The sequence below is a fragment of the Danaus plexippus genome, chromosome 24 (assembly GCF_018135715.1).
Source record: "Danaus plexippus chromosome 24, MEX_DaPlex, whole genome shotgun sequence".
NCBI classification, from domain to species: domain Eukaryota; kingdom Metazoa; phylum Arthropoda; class Insecta; order Lepidoptera; family Nymphalidae; genus Danaus; species Danaus plexippus.
Genome location: NC_083552.1, coordinates 503,165 through 522,504, shown reverse-complemented (window position 1 = coordinate 522,504; position 19,340 = coordinate 503,165). Strand labels below are relative to the sequence as shown.

The 19,340-nt window shown below is 29.6% G+C and overlaps 1 protein-coding gene across 2 annotated transcripts in view; it reads right to left on the bottom strand.

The window, feature by feature from the left end:
* Nucleotides 1-4,119: 4,119 nt before the first annotated feature.
* Nucleotides 4,120-19,340, bottom strand: part of LOC116775988 (uncharacterized) — a 38,322-nt gene continuing 23,101 nt past the window's right edge. The window contains exons 2-6 of one of the 2 annotated variants that reach the window (XM_061524329.1): nt 11,796-12,063; nt 10,376-10,523; nt 9,728-9,760; nt 9,357-9,406; nt 4,123-4,459 (exon numbers count right to left, since the gene is read on the bottom strand). In XM_061524329.1, coding sequence (XP_061380313.1) covers nt 9,405-9,406; nt 9,728-9,760; nt 10,376-10,523; nt 11,796-11,999 — 387 coding nt within the window. In that variant the 5' untranslated portion in view covers nt 12,000-12,063 and the 3' untranslated portion in view covers nt 4,123-4,459; nt 9,357-9,404. Of the gene's footprint in view, nt 4,460-9,356; nt 9,761-10,375; nt 10,524-11,795; nt 12,064-19,340 lie in introns of both variants that reach the window. The other variant, XR_009753101.1, reaches the window with a different exon arrangement.

Sequence of the window (19,340 nt, the reverse complement as noted above, 5' to 3'; positions counted from 1 at the left end):
AATTCGTTTTAATATTGCAGCAACGTTGCTCTAATACTTAAATTAAAAATATCAATATATTTTATGCGACATTTTTAACGATTCATTATCGAGGCCTGCTCGTATTTTTCATTATATATTTTCTATTTAAAATGTTAATGTAAATATTATAAAATTACAAAATACTGTAGAGAACCTAAAAGTAATTTAGATATCTTTTTTAAATTATATTTAGGTCAATATTCAATCAAAGTTAAGATGCAGCCATCTGCATCTGAACAAGTAATAATTAAGAATTATTGCCTAACCTATTTCTTAAAATTAAAAAAAAAACACATTTATTACTTTCCTGTTAGATAAGTGAACTATTATTTAGAACAATCGCCGTTGTAATCAACAGACGTTGCTAATACCAAATCAGCTTTAAGGATTACTTCTCAGAAGAAATACTTATTTACTGTTTGAATACAATCAAAACAAACAATTGTTATCTTGTAATTAGTTAACAGGAAATGTTTAGATGTTTATAGCTAACTGGTGTTTCAGTTAAACCTTAGAATTATTTATTATAGTTTTGAGAAATTCTTAAATAGTGTTAAAACTTATTATTATTCTATTTTATATAATGAAAACGTTAATGTACCTCATGCTACGGAATGTTTGGTAGCTACAGTTTTAATATGCAAGTTTTACCACCCCAGGCTGTTTAGGCCCGAATTTAACGGGTCCGTCGGACCACCCACCTCAACCTTTAGCGCATAAAAAATGCAAGTTTAGTTTTGGGGAGTGAAAAGCTTGGTAATTTTATAATTTTTTTTATAAAGTGAAATTTGAATGACTTTAAACTATTACATTGTATTAATTAGGATATTTTCAGGTTGTTTAATTGTGAACTATTATTACAAATTAGATAGATAGATGGATAGAGACAGAGAGAGACAGAGAGAGAGAGAGAGAGAGAGATAATACTCTTGATATACGATTTTTTTTGTTTTTATTGTTCAATAGTGTTATTGAAAGAGAATACTCTTAATAGTCCTACCTACCTTACCTTACCTAGTCAAACTAGTGAACTATGATATTGGAAGTTTAATATTCCATTTCATAAAAGAACACGAGTTATTGATTTGTGCTGGTTTTTGTTTCAATATTTGTTCAATAAATGTTCTCGAAATTTTTATTCTTTCCTCTGTGATCTGTTTATATGTTTTAAACTATACTTTGGCAAAAAAAGTTTAGACATAAAGTATTTTTAACGTATCTAAAATAATATTCATACCTAACTGTAGGATATTTTATTTAATAGATTTGTTGAGTGAAAATTGATGAGTTTGTGCGTGATGTGATGTGATGTGATGTGATGTGATTATGTTTAGAATGATATCATTAAAATCATTTAACTTTCTAATGTCATATAAAAAGTAAGTCAATTTTATTTGTTACTTTGTGGGAATATGATTAATATTTTATTAACATTTGAAATCATACAAACAAAAATATGGTGAAAAGGTTCCTGTGTTAAAATTATCTTAAAAAAAAGATCAATTTAATTTTTCATAGAATCTTTTGTTTGTGATTTTTCAATGAAAATCATTATTATGAAGGAAGCAACACGAAGAGTGTTAAAATTAATTATACTTACTAACTTCAAAGGTTAGCCGAGTACCATTTATATGAAAATTTCGAAAATTATCCCTGCGAGTATAAAAGTTGCAATAGGTTTGTTTTGGAGACAATGACAGATAAGATATTAAAGAGCTTTACATACTCCATTAAATACATGTTACATTGAGATAATGGCAAATAGCGCTCGTATAATAATATTGTGCTATGTTTATGAAATAATTGGATGATATAGTCGAGAATAACTTTCTATTTAACTTAAATAATTAAATATAAATGAAGCTCTGTTTTTCGGTTACTAGGCGTTTTTTTTATCCCGATCCCGAAGCTTCGAGACCTTTACAGCAACCGTGATCACGGACAGATGAGATGAAAGTGTCTGTCAGTTAGTCTTGTTATTTGTCGTCAACCGCCCACGATTTCTTAATATCCTAGCGCCCCGCTCTGGATGCACTCGGAATGAGCTTACTGTGTTTGAGCTCTTGAAGATGTTAAATAATAAAAACGCGTATTCTAAAAACTTAATTCCATTTACATGTAAACGCAAAATTCTTACGTATATCATATTATCAATAAATACATATAAGATTTTTTTTTTTGTTTAAGTATAAACAGTCCGTCAAGTTACTTTTGAATTTATAGGAATTTATCATAAACTTAAATTATATATCAAAGTGAAGTCACTTGTAATGAAAGCAATATAAAATTATAACAGAATTCTTAATCAAGATGTTTTGTTTGAGAAAAAATATATATCGATAAAACCAAAAGTTATTTAATTAGTGACATATGTTAGGTGAAATAGAATCACAAATCGCTTGTACTCAACATTATACATTGATAAATATATTATGACAAAAGTACGTTGACCTCGCGACATAGACCTCGACGTAACTGTCTAAAAATATATAATATAATCTCGAATGTCATCTGTTACTTCATATAACTGTAAAGATGAATTAAATTAACCGACTATTAATATTGCCAAATACAAGAGACACAACCTCTCAGCGTTCCATGGATTCACCGTGCTGGTGCCTGGTCCATCGTTGCAGGGAGAGCAGCTTCAACGGCGCCTGGGACTTGCGACCCAAGTGTAGGTTTAAGGGGCCCAATCTAACGCGCGTTAAACGCTCGCCTCCACTCTCTAAGCTCCTCATTTTATTCTGAGTTCGAACACGAAAGGTGTTTTCGTTTTAAAGTTTTCCATAAATATTGATAGATAATTTAAAAAGATAGTTGATCTTGATCTTTATAAAAAGATAGTTTTTATTAGAATTGAGTGGTGCTTGGATGTTAGAGAAAAATGGTAAGTTAAAATGTAGCCGTAGTTAATAAGAGCACTATCTTACTCAGTCATTTCTATTGTAGAAAATTATCTTTAAAGTTTGAATTACATAAACAAATTGTGTGAAGCTAAAGGTTCAATATAGATAAAGATTGCACAATACGATGTGGCATTGTGTTAAGGAAACATTAGTAAAAATTCTTAAGATAATGTTTCCTTGACGAAGGTTCCGTTCCCCATCTTCTTTTCAGCTGTCCTAAAGTCCTTCAACTCCTATATGACGTCCTCCCCGTCAACATTCCCCGTCCTTTAAATACCGAATTTTGATGTCGTTGGTGTTTCGTCCCTTTAGTAAATATATTAAAATGAATAGAATTATTATTATATTTTTCATACAATATATTATATCTCCTATGTTTGAATCTTATTGAATTTGTGTTGTCTTAGATCTACTAACAAAGTTCCTAACTGTGACTCCATACGAAGCTGTTAAATTTTATTCCATTCTGCACGACACTGGCAGAATATACTGTGCACGACCTCCAACGGATGAAGGCCGCATAACCAACCAAATCCTTAAGATTAAAATTTGACAATACCGTACAAAAATAGTAAATAATAAACAAGTGTATAGTAACAAAAATGTGTGTATATCTAAATCACTTCAATAGTTACATAATCTTTATAATTCCTTAACGTATTATCTAATATAATTGAATCAATTAAATTAAAACACTTATTATAAATAAAGCACTTCTTCCCCATGTTGTGTGATTCATGCAATACAATATATTTTATTGACACGTGCAAGATAGTGTTGTATCCGCTATGGCTTGAGATAAAATGTTGCAGAGTTTGCATTTAAAATGTTTTTCTTAGCTATTATGTGTGATTATTTATAATGAATAAAGATATCTGGAGGATTGTGAAACGTGAAATAAAAATATATCACCTATATATTATCCAACGGTTGTCCGAAATTTAAAATTAGCTTGGCCTTAGCGTTGGTCTTGGATAATTTTTAAGTTGTAATAATGCTTATTTTTATTACAATTAACAATGAAATAAAACTATCGTTATACGTAAATGTATAGTTTATTAAAAATATACATTTTGTACATAACATATATAAATAAGTAATATATTACGTTGTTTGAAATACGTTTCATAATTATAAAAGAGTTAACTTAAGAAAGCTTAATGCCTTCAAGAGAAATGTTGTTTAAAAAATAGTTCATAAAAAATATTGATTCAACAAATTTTAATAATACATTTATATTTTTAATAAAAATATACTATTTTATTAATAAGAATAAAGTTATCTTCAAGAATAATTTCCTAAAGTGTATGGAAAATTTAGAAAAAAGTTGTTATTGGCGATCCAAATTAATCATTGCATGGAATATTTAACAAAAAACATTAAACGTTAATTTAAGTTTAAGTCTTCGTGACAATTCGACAGTTCAAATAATAACTTAATTTCTAAGGCTTTAGATTTGAGCATTTACAATAACTATGATATATGTTTTAAGAAAACGGTCGCAGTCATCGGGTCACATATGACGGCATCTGAAACAAAAGTCAAATAAAATAATTAATTTCAGAAATTTTCTAATAAAAATATGTTTTTTAAATTAAAATTTATCATTTTAGAATAAAACAGGTCCCATTGAACATTAGAATATGATTCGTTGATTGAGAGGGAAACGTCCAAATCAATTCAATCTTATTCCACGTTGCCTCTACTTTTATGTACGTCTTTTGATATATAGATATATAAATATGTTATTATAAGGTGTCTCTATTTCTATATACATGAAAATGTTAGTTTTTCAACAGAAGTTTCTTAGTCTGGACGAATATATAGTTTTTCTTATATTTGAAATATTATTTTACTAATATTTAAAAAAATGCAATTAAATGCAACTATTGTTTTTAATATTAAAGATATATTTAGCTAATATTTATGAGGATTTCATTGACACGAGCTGAATTTGAACCTGTAACCTCCGGGATAGCTGATTTCACTTGTTTTTCACTTTAAGCTATCGCGTCCTAACTCGAGTCGATGAATCAATCATTCTATATAATATTTTTAAAACCTAAATGAGTTTTCTGAACTTTTTTTTCAATAAGAAAATTTATATATATACAGCCAAAGTCACCTTAATATATATATACATATAGAATATACAAAATTAAATATACATTTTTATATATATCATCTTCTAGCTGTTTCCGCGAATACAGTTTAATGTTCGCAAATAAATAAATAATGGCATCACAATCGAGGCGTAATCAGTGTCCGCTATCAGTGCCGTGTAAACATCCAGTACAAATAAAGTAAGTTCAAAGTGTAATTAAGATACGAGGGTGGACGATCTCGAGTCACTCGGGAGTTCATATGAATATAAAATGATCTCTTCAGTTCTACATTTCTGAATTTTCCTCTTTGATTTTAAACTATTTAGTAAAATATTTAATTATACTAATCGATAAAATTTAACTGTCCTTTTGTAATTTTAGCGTGTTTCGTTTCACTCAATTCCTAATGTGACAAATACCTGACAACTACAATATTTTACATTTTTGTCTGCTTGTCCTTTTGTTCGGACTAATCACTGAACCGAATTCGATGGGAATTTCACCCGCATGTAGGTTTTGTCATAAAAAGTGATTTAGGTTACTCTGTGACTGATTTCAAGAAGAGGTAGTTTTGATTTCGACCAAAGTATTACTCATTTTTAAAATTATTTGTTTTTCACAGACAAGGCTTTATTCTGAGTCAGGATCTGATTAAAAGATCTTCGAGAAATTGGATGATACCTCACAAATGATAACGTGGATAAGAGAGTTTTAATATGCGAGCAAAAACGAAGACAACAGCTAGCAGAAAATAAATTGATGTGTCGTTCGGTTGTAACGACTAAAATTGATCTTCTCAAGACACTTCTACGTTATTTATTATTCAATATTAAACGCCAACTGTTTGGTAATAGTTCGCGAAGGTAATAAGAGTCAAATAATTTTGGGTTATCGTAATATATTGGCCATCACGGGGGGATAAGCCAACATGCGAACTTGTGAGCAGGATCATAAACACTATCTATGACGGCCTCCACTTGCCTGTTCCATTCTTGTGTATAAATAATTATAATAATTAAGTATTGTTTATAAATAAAATTGTTTCAACACTGAAACTATAATTTTATAATTTTTTTAATCCAATCCACATAATAAACGTTGGCAACACTGAAAACTATAGGATTTTTTTATAGTTTTATTTGTTAACAAGTGTACAAGATGTTGTGCTATAAAAATACACGTGTTTATTCTAAGTGTTATCAATAATAAACCGGTTAATTAATCCTCATTAACAAAACAACAGTGTTTTATTTGTTGACGAAATGATTTAAACATTAAGGGTTAAGGTTCCTCGTAAAAGCATGCGATAGTGGGAAAACAGACATTTAAAAGAAAGAGTTTTATACTTGATAAGGACGACAAAGGCGATGACTCAGGAGCCATAAATAAAAAAAATAATGTTAAAAATTAAAACTTGGTACTCAATTGCACAAAGCCATACGCACCAAATAAACGTCTTACAATAATTAAAGTGTAAACTAACGATCATGACATTAAAGAAATTTTTGATATCTAAGTTTTTTTTCTTATTATTTTAAGCTACACACTCGTCTGTCCGTGATCACGAAACGTCGGGAGCATGTGGGTAAAATAATAAAAAAGTAGTACATCTGAAAATATTAGTTTTATTTAAGACAAATTTTTATTTAAATTTCAATGAAAGGTCAAACTCCCCGTTTGTGGGAGTCAATACGCCCATTATAGTCCAGGCGAGGAAAACCCGTATCTTCCTTAAATTTACTGCCTTACGCCGGGCCATTTTGAACGGGGAAGGTCTTTAAGAGGCACCAATTTACGATTGCACTACGGATTTATATATTGCAGTGGACGTTGTTAGTTTTGTACTTATATTCAATAAATTGAGATTCCAACTCTACGCTTTTATTTGGAACAAATTTTAATATAAGAAATAAATATAAAAATTATAAAGAAATGTAAATATTGAGCCGATACTTAATTTTAAACTATGTCAAACGGAAAAATCGATGTATTCATTTTATTAAATGAGTTATTAATTTTTTCTTTCTGATAACATATGGCACAACGCGATAAACAAAATATGATAATGATGTAAGAATTACTTTAAAATAATAAATTAAAATTAAAATTGAAGAAATTATTTTAAATATATCTGATAATTCAAGAAACAAATATATTGAAGGATAATTTGACAGATAAAAAAAATTTAACGATTAAGAGAATACATTTAATTACGATACATTTATAACTTTAGTTAGTCACATTTTAATGAAATTAGCGCTAAATATCAGACAGTGTGTCCGTCTGGTCAAACGAAAAGCGATGAAGAAAACGTGAGCAGACCAACCGATTTACGTATAATTTAATTAGGACGTAAAATGCCCAATGGTTGTTATTTATTGAGACTCAAAATATTCTATGCACGGAAGACTGAAATGAACTATCTCATATAGTCTGGAAAAAGCATAACTAAATATTGTTATGCTTTTGTATGGTCATTGTAATGATTAAGCTAAAATTGAGAACTTTTTATGTAAATTATGTGCAGCTAATTTTGTTTATTACTACAATAGTAAGATTTTATTGCTATTAAGGCTACTAGCTCAAATTTTACCTGAGGCCAATATTTTATAGCGAATCCAACGACAACTTTCTATGTTCCTAATTGATTAAAATATGTTATACAACTTTAAAAATTATATGTTTTGGCTAAAGAATGGCGAAAAATATTATATCTATTATAAATAATATATTTTTCTATAATCAGCATTGACTGTCTTAGGAACGCTAGGCCCAAGTTTCTTGCCAATCATGTCATGTCAGGAATTTATAAAGAAGAATAGTTGTTATAAATGAGACTTGAAAATATATATTTAATATAGATGAATTCAAGATGACGTGGACTTTATTTTATATCATGATCATCATCATCATCAGCCTATCGGCCCACTGTTAAGCAAATGCCTCTTCTGACATGAAGAAGGTTAGAGCATTAATCATCACGCTCGCTTAAGACGGGTTGGCGATTTTAATCTTATAATTTGAAATTATAAGACCAGGTTTCCTCACGATGTTTTCCTACACCGTCTGTCAGTGGTGTCTAAATACTCTTAGAAAGTACATATGAAAAGATCACATTGGGACTTGCCAGATTTCGAACCCGCGCCCTGACGTATGAGAGGCGGGCCTGTAACCTCCAGGCCACCACGACTATTTTATATGCATAAAAATAAACAAAACCCAAGTTCTTGAGTCATGCTAAAACTTTTTTAATCCATTCTGCTCAATGAAACTCTTAGTCTTTTTCATTTCGGTTGTTGTATGCCAAGCGCTTAAAAAAATGTCACAGATTATTTACACCTAATAAATAAAGTAATGCCAAGTAGGATGAACTATATACAATAAATATTCGGGTTTTCGAGACGTCTTTTATTTTTTGCTGAAACTTGGCTGCAGTCATAACTCGTAGAAATTTGAATCATTTGACTGAACTATAAGAATATTCAGAGGCATTATAAGTACGCATTCTGTAAAAAGTTTAACATTGCAATTTCTTTTTTCTTAGTGGTCTTAACTACATGTTGTGTAAGATTTGACTGTTTATACATTTCGTGTTTGATTTCTATCAAATGTTTTTAAAACTCATATCTTCATTTTTTTGTCGTAACATAAACTTTTTAAGATATTATACAGAAGCGCGCGCATCGCTGGCGTCTCGCCAAATGTGATGGTTGCACAACTATATCTAGTGTACGTTTAGGGATGTTTCACAAACGTACATCCAACATTCTCGTACAGATGATCATCACGGAGCAATTCTTTATATCATTGGCTGTTTCGTTTTGATGTTAGTCCATCATCAACAGTCCTGTCATCAACAGAAAATCTTTTATGATAATCTTTACCAGGATTACTTCGTATTCGTCCACTCCTAAAGATTGTACTGATAAAGCAAAATAGCTACTTCAGGAGAAAATCAGCGTTGTCGCCATTATAAGACAGATCCTGATTATATAAGACAATTTTTAATTATTCTTTAATTTATATTGGCAGCAAAAATACGATATTTTTTTCAATCAAACGATGTCATATGAAATAAACCAATCAAAAATAATGAAGTTAAAATAAAAAATACTTCAAAGTATTATATATATATATAGTTTTATAATTATAAACATTAATGTTTAATAAAAAAATACGCATTAGACAGCGTGGTAAAAAAAAAATTTGAAGGAAAAACCGGTATTCTAATATGCTAAAAAAACAAATGAGTTATGTCCTTAACTAATTTATTTTTTATACAAGTAAAATATTATAAACGTTAAGTATTACGTAAACTTACAGTCATGTGTAATTTCTTCATCCGGTTATGTAAGCTTTGGTAGTAAAATCCTGAAATTGAAAACGATATTTAAGATTCTTATGCTTCGTATTCCCATTTTGTATAACATTACTTATATTATCTTTCAATTAACTCATAGAACAATAGTTTTTTTTTTAAGTAATTGATGCTATGCCAACACTTTTTAATCAATGTGTATTAATACGCTTTCAACATAGCCGTCTACATCGAGCGATTCAATAGAAAATGTTGGAGATTTATTTTATTTACATTTATGTTTATAAGACATTTATATATTGTTGTTATAATTTGTTGCTTTAATTCATTTTTCTTTCTAATTATATTCTATATAGAATAATGTAAATACTTACATTGTTTACGTTCGGAAACCAGTAATGTCATACCTGAAAAATCGCTTAGCACAAACTTTCAAACAAATACCTTTTATTCAAAATACACAATAAACCAAATTTTTATAATCAGGAAATTAGTCATGAGAAATAGAGTCATTTCGCCTTAAGTAATACTATCTGTAAAATAGTCGTTAATAGAATAAAAACAACACCATGTACAAAATACTTTTCAAAGGGCCTTAATATTTGAGATGAATTACTTAATTTTTTAAATAACAATAATCACCCAACAAATTATCAGCCAATAACTCATTGGGCAATAAAAATAAATTTCAAAATAAATAATTAAGTAATGTGAACTACGTTTCATACAAAATATATGCTTGGATTAGGACGAAGATAACAAAAAAAAAAAAAAAAATAGGTTGTGGCAAATAAAACAGAATTTAATTTTCATGTTTTTGATAATAATGGACTAAGCGTCAATAAAACAAGACAATAAAGCATTATAATACATTTGTTAAAATTCGTCGCTATATTTTTTAATGAGGCTCCGACCTATTGATGAGTCATTGAAACTATCCTACCAAACTTTTGGCCCTTAAAAAGTACTCTGTTTTTATACGTCAAAACAAATTTAATGTGAATATCTCGTGTAAGTAGTACCTCTGTGTGCTATTGCAATAATTTCTCTCATGCTCTGTTCCGGCTCGGGTTGGTGTTCGGGCTGGTCGTCCGCCGCCCTAGCTAATATCTGCCTCACGACGTCACGTGGTGGCGCCCCTAACGGCGTCGGTCGCTCCGCCAAACCCAGCTGCAAGACGAGATTTCTTGAATTGAGTGGCCGTCAATCAAGAAAGTGAGAACTTAATCTCATAGAATTAAAAAAATTGCTGTCAATTTAGAATTTTCATGAATACTTTAAGTGCTACCGCAATTTAAGTGTCACTGCAACTATAGTCCCATGAAAGCCTGGATATTATTTCCGTTTTACCAAAGTTACCTACACGGACTGTGTCCTCCCACCATTATCCAAAAGGCTAGGACAGGTCCCTCTGTAATTTATTAGTTGACCGATTTTTTGTCATATCTTTATAATTATATTTTATTAAACCTCTTTATTGAACTCAAAACAGTAAAATGTAAGTTAATATCAATATATTTCTTGATAATATTTATTACATAAAATATGAAGTCTAAGAAAATCATTCAATTTCATTTTTTCTTGTCGTCTTTTTATTAGTAGATGTGCTTAGTTCGGCCAACATGAAATGTCAATTCAATTGTACACCAAAATAGTGAGAACAGTCCAAAAAAATATTGTAGTAAGTGGTTTAGTATATATGCATATGCATGCAGAGGGTTATATAATGTATGCTTCTGAAATACAGCATGTCCTGAAATCAAAAAAACTTTCGGGCTGCCCATAGGCCTCATTTCCAACTAAACACATGAAGATTTGCCTCCAAATACTGAATAAAATTGTGGTTCATACTATCTATTGAAGGCCCAAATATCTTGGAAGGAGAGTAGATTACAGTTATAGTCCATTAGTTGTTAGTTGTAGTTGGTAGTCCACTTTGATTAGCCATATATACATATTTCAGGGTTTAAGTACACAAAATGTGTCGTACCCAAGATAAGAACAATGCCTACATATATTAAATAAAACCATAAAACTGATCTAGCTCTGGCCCATACATCTTTATCACAATAATTATCAGACCCACTCGTCTATATTACATCGAGGTCTACAAGTGTTTTAGAGCAAACTTTTAAAGAAATCTTATGGAAACGGAATCCTAATCACGTAGAATTGAATTATATGCAAGGAGTTTGTCAACAAAGTCGTGGTCTTCTTTTTCATCGTGGGATAACGCATCATCTCCAATATTTTTAACGGAACATGTTTAATTTTATAATGTGTGCCTTAATAAACAGTCATTACACTAACTCCACACTCGAATGGAAAATAAGTTCTATGGTTGTTTGTCACTAAATTACAAAAACAAATTTAAATATTTTAGATGTTACAGCCTAGAGGTTAATGTTTTAAAAACTTTATTCCAAAACATGATTGCATTACCTTGGCAAGTATTTGTGTTTTGATGTGTTCTAGTCTCGCCGGCTCCTGTATCTCGTGTGAGCCGTGCGTCTCGTGCGTCCCGTGTGTCCCGTGCGTCCCGTGTGTACCGTGTGTCCCGTGTGTCCCGTGTGTGTGCTTGTGCGAGGCGGCGGCGGCGCGCGGCGTGAGCGCGAGCGCCGCACACAGCAGGAGGCAGGCGCGCATGGGCGCCTAGCCGAGCAAGTTCACCCAGCGCCATCGACACCCAGCCCGGTCGACATCTCTTCGCCTGGAATTAGTTACATTTAGCAGATCTTTTATATGATCATGGTGATTATAGTGAAAGACACGTTCAATATGTCATAGTGATTTATAAATATAGTATTACTAATATGGTTATCACCGGTAAGGGTGATGATAGTTGTGACTGAGGGATTGCTTCAGTCAGTTATACTGGATTTGGTATGTAAAAAAAATCTTAATTGAAGGTATAAAATATCTTCAAGAAGTAGTTAATAAACAAACTTTAAAAGATAAAATACTCGTAGTCTTGGATTTATTTCATGTTAAATAACGACGGTCTAAATTGTTCTGTGTAAATTAAAAACATTATAGCATTTTTTCTATTCAAATACGGCCTTAATTTTCTAACTAAAAAGCCAAGAGTAAAATATTGAATGGTCATTTTTAAAATACCCTTCAATTTTTATAAAAGTAGTTCCGTGACAAACCTTCCTACTATTTATACTTATTAGATTCTGCGATCTACTTCCAATGACATTGAACAACTTTTTTATTACAATAATGTTACGTTTTGTTAAAATTATGAAGAAAATATTTGTAGTTAATTTTCCAATATTAATCCGGGTTAAAAACTTCCTGAATATACAAATTTATCTTTTATATTAGGCCCCGGTTTCGATGTTTCTTAGTTGTCATTTCTTTTCTTAATCATGAAAACGACAGACGTTACGACACGTGTTTATTGTAAGACAGTTTAAATGTTTTAATGTTATACACTAATCAGCCGTAATTGACTATAAGTGTGATAATTATATTGCAAAAATAATTAGCGAAAAGTAAATAACTTAAACCTGGTCGAATCAAATGTAAATTGCAGGGGAGACATTTTTAGCTTTGAATAGAATTGTTATATACTTTCATACTTTCTAATACAACTCTTATCACGAAAAGAAGAAACAAATTCAAAAAGATTTAAGCAAAAGTCTGCGACTACTAAAGCTTTGAATATTTCACGCTTTTACTCTCATTAGCCAAGGTACATAATATAATTCCGAAATCCTCCTTCGAATGTTCCGACAGTTTGAATAGTATTGAATGAAATATAATTTTTTAACAATTTCGATTTTTGTTCCTTTACGTATTTTCAACGTGTAAATTTACGAGCTCTGTTTTCTGTTTGAAGCCAACATACTTTGCATCAGATTTTAAAATATCTTTAACTAGAATAACGGCTGTTTCAATATGATTTTTTCAAACAAAATTTAATTAAAAAAAAATTATTCTACCATTCTCATGTTCCCAGAGAAAGAGGTGTATTTTATATATAATTTTTTATACTAAAAAAGTAAATTTATTTTATGTAAAATATATTTATTACTTTACTTCCAATTGTTATTGTTTAAAAATTTTATAAAGTTAACTTTAGTTAAATTAATGAAGAGTAAAATTAATTAAATTATGATAAATATAAAATTAACTTAATGTTATAATTCCATGAAAATATAGACCGCCACACCATTGAGGGCGTGTGGTTATCCTAACTTAATCAGTGCGACGTATCTTAATGTACTCCACACTAAAATCACATTTTAGGATTCAATGCAATTCAAAAAACACATGTCCTTTATTGAATTAAACCGTTACAAAAAAATGTTATAATAAAATAATAATAAATAAGGGAGTTCAACGACAGGTAAACTCACCCTCACGAGTTAAACCCATTACTCAAAGCCCATGAACTGGGCTTAAAGTTCAAAGGCGAAGGGCGAAACAGCGGTGACACGTGATAGGAGAAAAGCGTTTATTTATATGCGACTGTAAACATACTCATAGACAATTATTACTACATGTCTTTTTTATATAGGAGTATGTTATGATAAATTGGTAATGATTATAAAATAAAGCTGTTTCTCAAAATAACTACGAGATTGTATTATTTTATATTCATAATTTTCGGAAATTTCGTCACGTAAATATAGTTACATTTTATAAGTGTTACGCGAAAATCTTACACTTCATAATCATTATATATGGACTAAAAAAGAATTAACGAAACATTAACTAAAGAAGAAACGAAAAAGAAGAATTGATTTTGAAAATGATATTAGTTTCACTGTGAGCGCTAAATTGTGTAAGTATAAATTGTCCGCTGTTGCTCGGACGTTTTAAGTTTCGTAACATTGAACTGAGTTTAGAAAACTGAATTAGAATTATTTCATATTTTCACATACAAAGAGGAAGAAGAGAAATATCCTTCTATGTCAGTTTTATTCTAAGGCTACGTTAATAAAATTTTCAAGGTATTTTTGTACTCATTACATGTAATACACGAATGTGTTAAGCATAATTCATTCTCTTTCTAGTCTTATACAAATATATTTATTCTATACAAATATATTTATTCTTATACAAATATATTTATTCTTATACAAATATACAAATAAGATATTTGATAAAAAAATCCTTCTTCACAATTCATAGTAAAAATAACAGTAAAAATGTATAAATTAAAGAGATATGAAAACGTTCTCGTTTCTTTTTTGGGACAAACATATTATTTGCGGGCTAACTGTTATCTTTAACGGCTGCAGTGACAAATTGTATTTTTATTACGAAGGTAACGGAAGGCCGCTAACATTGCGATACCTTTAATAGAATTACTGTTTTGTGGTTAGCGTGCTTTTCAAGAAAAATATTTCTGACTTCTATGTTTTCTGTGTTTTTATTTTATTTAGAATATTTTTTTGATGTATCCCACTTCTAATTATTATACACGTACAAATATTTTTTATCATTTATTACTAGAAAATTGTTTTTTGTTTTATTTCAAAGGAAAATATGTTTGTAATATTTCGGTTTCGTAAATAAATGTAACTATTAAAAGGCTTGACCTAAATGCAACAATACGTTCGTACTGATGTGACATTTGTGTGTGACGTTCCAGATACAAATGATAGGGAAGAAGGAATGAGAAGGGAATATTTGTGTTTGAAATATTGTTAAAAGAACTATAATAATTTAAGTTCTAAGAGATAGATAAAAGTATTATTTAGGCAAACAGTTTTATTGAAAATCCAATATAATATTTAAGAAATGATGGTTACTATTTTTTATTTACACGGAAATACATTAAATTAATTGCAAATAAACTTATACGTGTGGACTTGATACGCAAGTAATTTTGAAATTCAATCCTATGCTCTGATTACGCTGAAGTGATTTAGTTCACGGATAGACGAAATGAAAATGTCTGGAAACAAAACAACAGACATTTTCTAGAGAACAGATGTACTAAGATTGATTGGATGGGCTATTGGAATTAAAACACTCCTTCAGATAGATTCCTGACGAACATCCAATATCTAGAATAACATTCAGACAATTCTAAATGTCATAGCCCACAACATAATTTTAAACCTCATTAATGAGGAATTAATTAAACAAATGTTTTGGAGGTAGATGTGAAATAAGATGGAAAACTGGTCAACGTTTTATTCTTTTAAACTTTTTGGTAAGCACTATTATTAATGCTAGCTTATTAATAAAAATAGTAACAATTAAAGTTAATAATAATATAAAAGTATGTATGTTTAGGGATGTTAAAATATATTAATTCACATTCCAGTGGCTAACGATCAAAAAATTGTTCAAAATACTTCAATTTCGAGGTGAGAAGATGGAATTTTTTAATTAATTGATAGAATATTCTTAATAAAAACATGTAGTTATTAAGACATTTATAGTTGAAATAAAATGGAATCCGTTAAAATAAAATATAATAAAAATTATTAATCATCTTTAAAATATTCACACGCGTTTGCTGTCGACTCACCTTTTTAAAAACGTTGGATTAAATTTAAAACTCCTCAAGTAATTCCTTATTTTTTATTAAACTATTAAAATAAACGTCAAGTTTTTATATGAGCACCTTAACTAGGGCTGTCCACGATCGGATCTGTTGAAGGAAGTTTGTTAACTGAGAGGTTCCAGCCCTAACGCCCAATATATACCGTTGTCATCCCACACAGTAATACAGCTTTTACCAAAATAATGTTTGATCGATACACGAACAGTCCGTATAGAATATGGAAGTGTCTTTACAAATTAGTAAAAATATAGAGTAATGATGGTTGCTTATTACTGAAGATTATGGTTCGTTGTTGGTGTTTTAAGGCTCAAACGTTTGAAAGTTTTAATTTTTATTTTATTAGGTTATTATATATATTCTTTTTTCCAAACAAATGAACTAATGCCATCAATTATGGATACCTCTAGTCCTTAGTTCCTAGTACAACTATCATACATTTTACATGGTCTTCCATGTATAACTAATTAAAAAAAAATTCAGAGATAATTTATATAACAAGTGTTAATTACTTGTAGTGAACGAAAAAAGAAGTATCTTTTCCTGTATAAAGAATCTACATTTAAATAAAAAAAAAATCTTTAATTAGTAGTAAGTATATATCTTATTGAAGCTAGTTATTTTTAAATACGTTTTCTTGTATTATTTCATTATGGGAAGAATATGAAATAATTCGCTTTATCACAGAAATATCTCCTGAATGTACGCCCACGATCTATCAATAATAATCAAGGGAATTATTATTAAGGTTGGTTGGACATTTATTTTTGGTAACAGCCTTTATAACGAGAGCTTCATTCAGAGCATTTTTAAGTTATTTATTACACTCGGGTTTTCAATGTTAACTTCATTTTAAAACTTCAAGATGGCTATTTATTTGTGTGTTTTAATTTATTTCTCAAGTAAAAATCAACAAGTTTTTTCAAACTCGCCATTTTGTTTTATGACCTCTGCAGCCACTGCGACCCAGTTCAAAACTTTTCACTCAATAAACGAAATAACTCACAACTTCAGTATGTTTTAATGTTAAACTAATGTCATTTAAATTAAAACAATTTATAAATGCGAGGTCAGATGTCCAGTTGAGGATGCTTTTATAAATATCAATTTTAAAGCAATAAAGATGTTATTTAATTAATAACTTCAACAGTGTTTATAAAAACTGTAAAATAACATAATATATACTTTATTATTTCTAAACCGAAGGGAAATCCGTGTAACTAGCATTAGCTTATACCGCGTATCTGCATTAGAAGCAGCTTTACTAATAATTTTCTAAATTTAATGACTTTCAAGGTAATTTTTTACAGAGTAATATACATATATGTTTAATTTATAATCAATGTGAAACAAAAATGATTTTAATGCAACAAGCTCTTTACTGTACTGAAGTTATATAAATAGCAAACTATTGTAATAGTGATATGTCGAGTGAGTTACGAACGGTCTGTTAGAGTAACTTACTTATGAATATGTAGTAAAGTTCCTTATCTTACGTTGAATTAATTTTATTGAAGCTCACGATCTGCTGATCTATATGTATTTTTGATTTTATATATGATGTGATTTCGTTAGATAAATGAGTTCATCTTATTTGATGCTTATGATATCAGACTAATCTATTATTGTTGCATTCTAGTAAAATAAAAGAAGCCATTTAATTTGTTTTTTAACTGGTAATTATTTTACACATTTTCTATAACTGTTTTTCACCTTGAAGTGTTATTACCAAGCGGATTCTGGATCTAATCGTGAAGTCAGGCATACGAAACGATTAATGTGTAAGGAGGTTGATTATAAAAAAAATAATAATAGAGAAGACGACTGGCAAATATTTTAGATATAACATTACTACATTAATACGTATATTCAATACGGTCAAAGTGATCAGCAGGTGACTAAAATTATCGTTTTCCAGATATCACATATGCTGTATAAAAATAATAATAAAATAAAATGACTACCTCAATCCATTCATAACGATACTCTTAAAATTTATAAGTTCTTTGACAGTCCTAAGCATCGGCAGAAATTCACCAATAATAGCTATTCCATCTAAATTTTGTAAGTGGGCAACCACGCTCGAGACAACCCAAACATCAGCTTCAGTCCTTTGACAACACCCACGAATATAACAAAAAATTGATCTAACATCTGTACAAACTAATTATTACAACGGATACTGAAATTTGTATGAAATGAATATGTAAAACAAATAGCAGCTATCGTTGTTTTATCGAAATTTAAATCCAACTTAATACACGTACAATTTAATTTCATGTAAATTATTTCCGATGTTGCTATATTGTATGTTGAATTTAGTATTTAACTATATTATTTGTAGCTTCAGTTGTTATTATTTTATTAATTATATTGAAGTATTCAGATATAAAATCACAATTTCTTAGCAAATTGGAAGAATCCAGATCATTTTAATGACATCTTTCAAGATAAGATAAGATAAGATAAGATGTACTCTGTGTATCTTTCAGTTACAAATGAACATTGAACGTGCATCATGGATTCAAGACTCAATATAACTTTGCCGCGTAACATTTCCTGTTAATGTCCGTATTGATGTGACGGTTACATGTCATACAAAAAACTTACTACATACAATATCCGTGTTCAGCGGAGTTGGATACAGGCTAAAGTTATCCAAAGTTGCTTCACCTATGAATAGCAATTCTGTTCATAATGAAATGTATGTTTCGTAATTTAACAGGCTTTAAACTAGTTGTCAAATACTATCTATATGAAAATATTACAAACACATGTAATACAATCATATTATTTTATTCACAAGGACGCTGTTATTATATATACATATATATTAAATATTTTTCTTTAGTTAGTCTTACATGTTATTACTATTAGTTCCACCTTTCACCTTTAACACTATCACCCACGCGGTATTTACTATAATGGTTCACGGCTATTGAAATCTGACAGACCGGTGTCGGAGTATTATGTGGAGAGTCTAATTTACGTCATGTTAAGGGTAGAATAAATAGGGAATATTAACAAAGGATATTAATGAAATGTTTTAGTTAGATTAATAACGGACTGGAGGGTAGATTTAATATTGTGCTATAAATAGAAAGTAAAGATTAATAAAGAAGCTTTTAAATTACAAATAGGATTAAGAATGTTGTAATTTAGGTTCTGAAATGTCGGAACTTGGAATAGTAACGAGGCATTCAAGACATGTAGGCATCGTAGTAATGTCGCTAGTGAATTTGAATTCCTTAAGCCACAGTCCTGTTGTTGTGAAGTGGTTCCTTATCACTTTTCTTAGAATAATGCTGTTTGTTCCATTTTAAATGTAAAATAACAAGACGAAGTAAACATGTTATGTTTTGGTGTTAAAGGTAATTTACAATGAAAAGAAAGAAAAAATATTATACGCTACCAACGTTTTATATACTGAGGCTCTACACTGAGTTATATTCTGATCT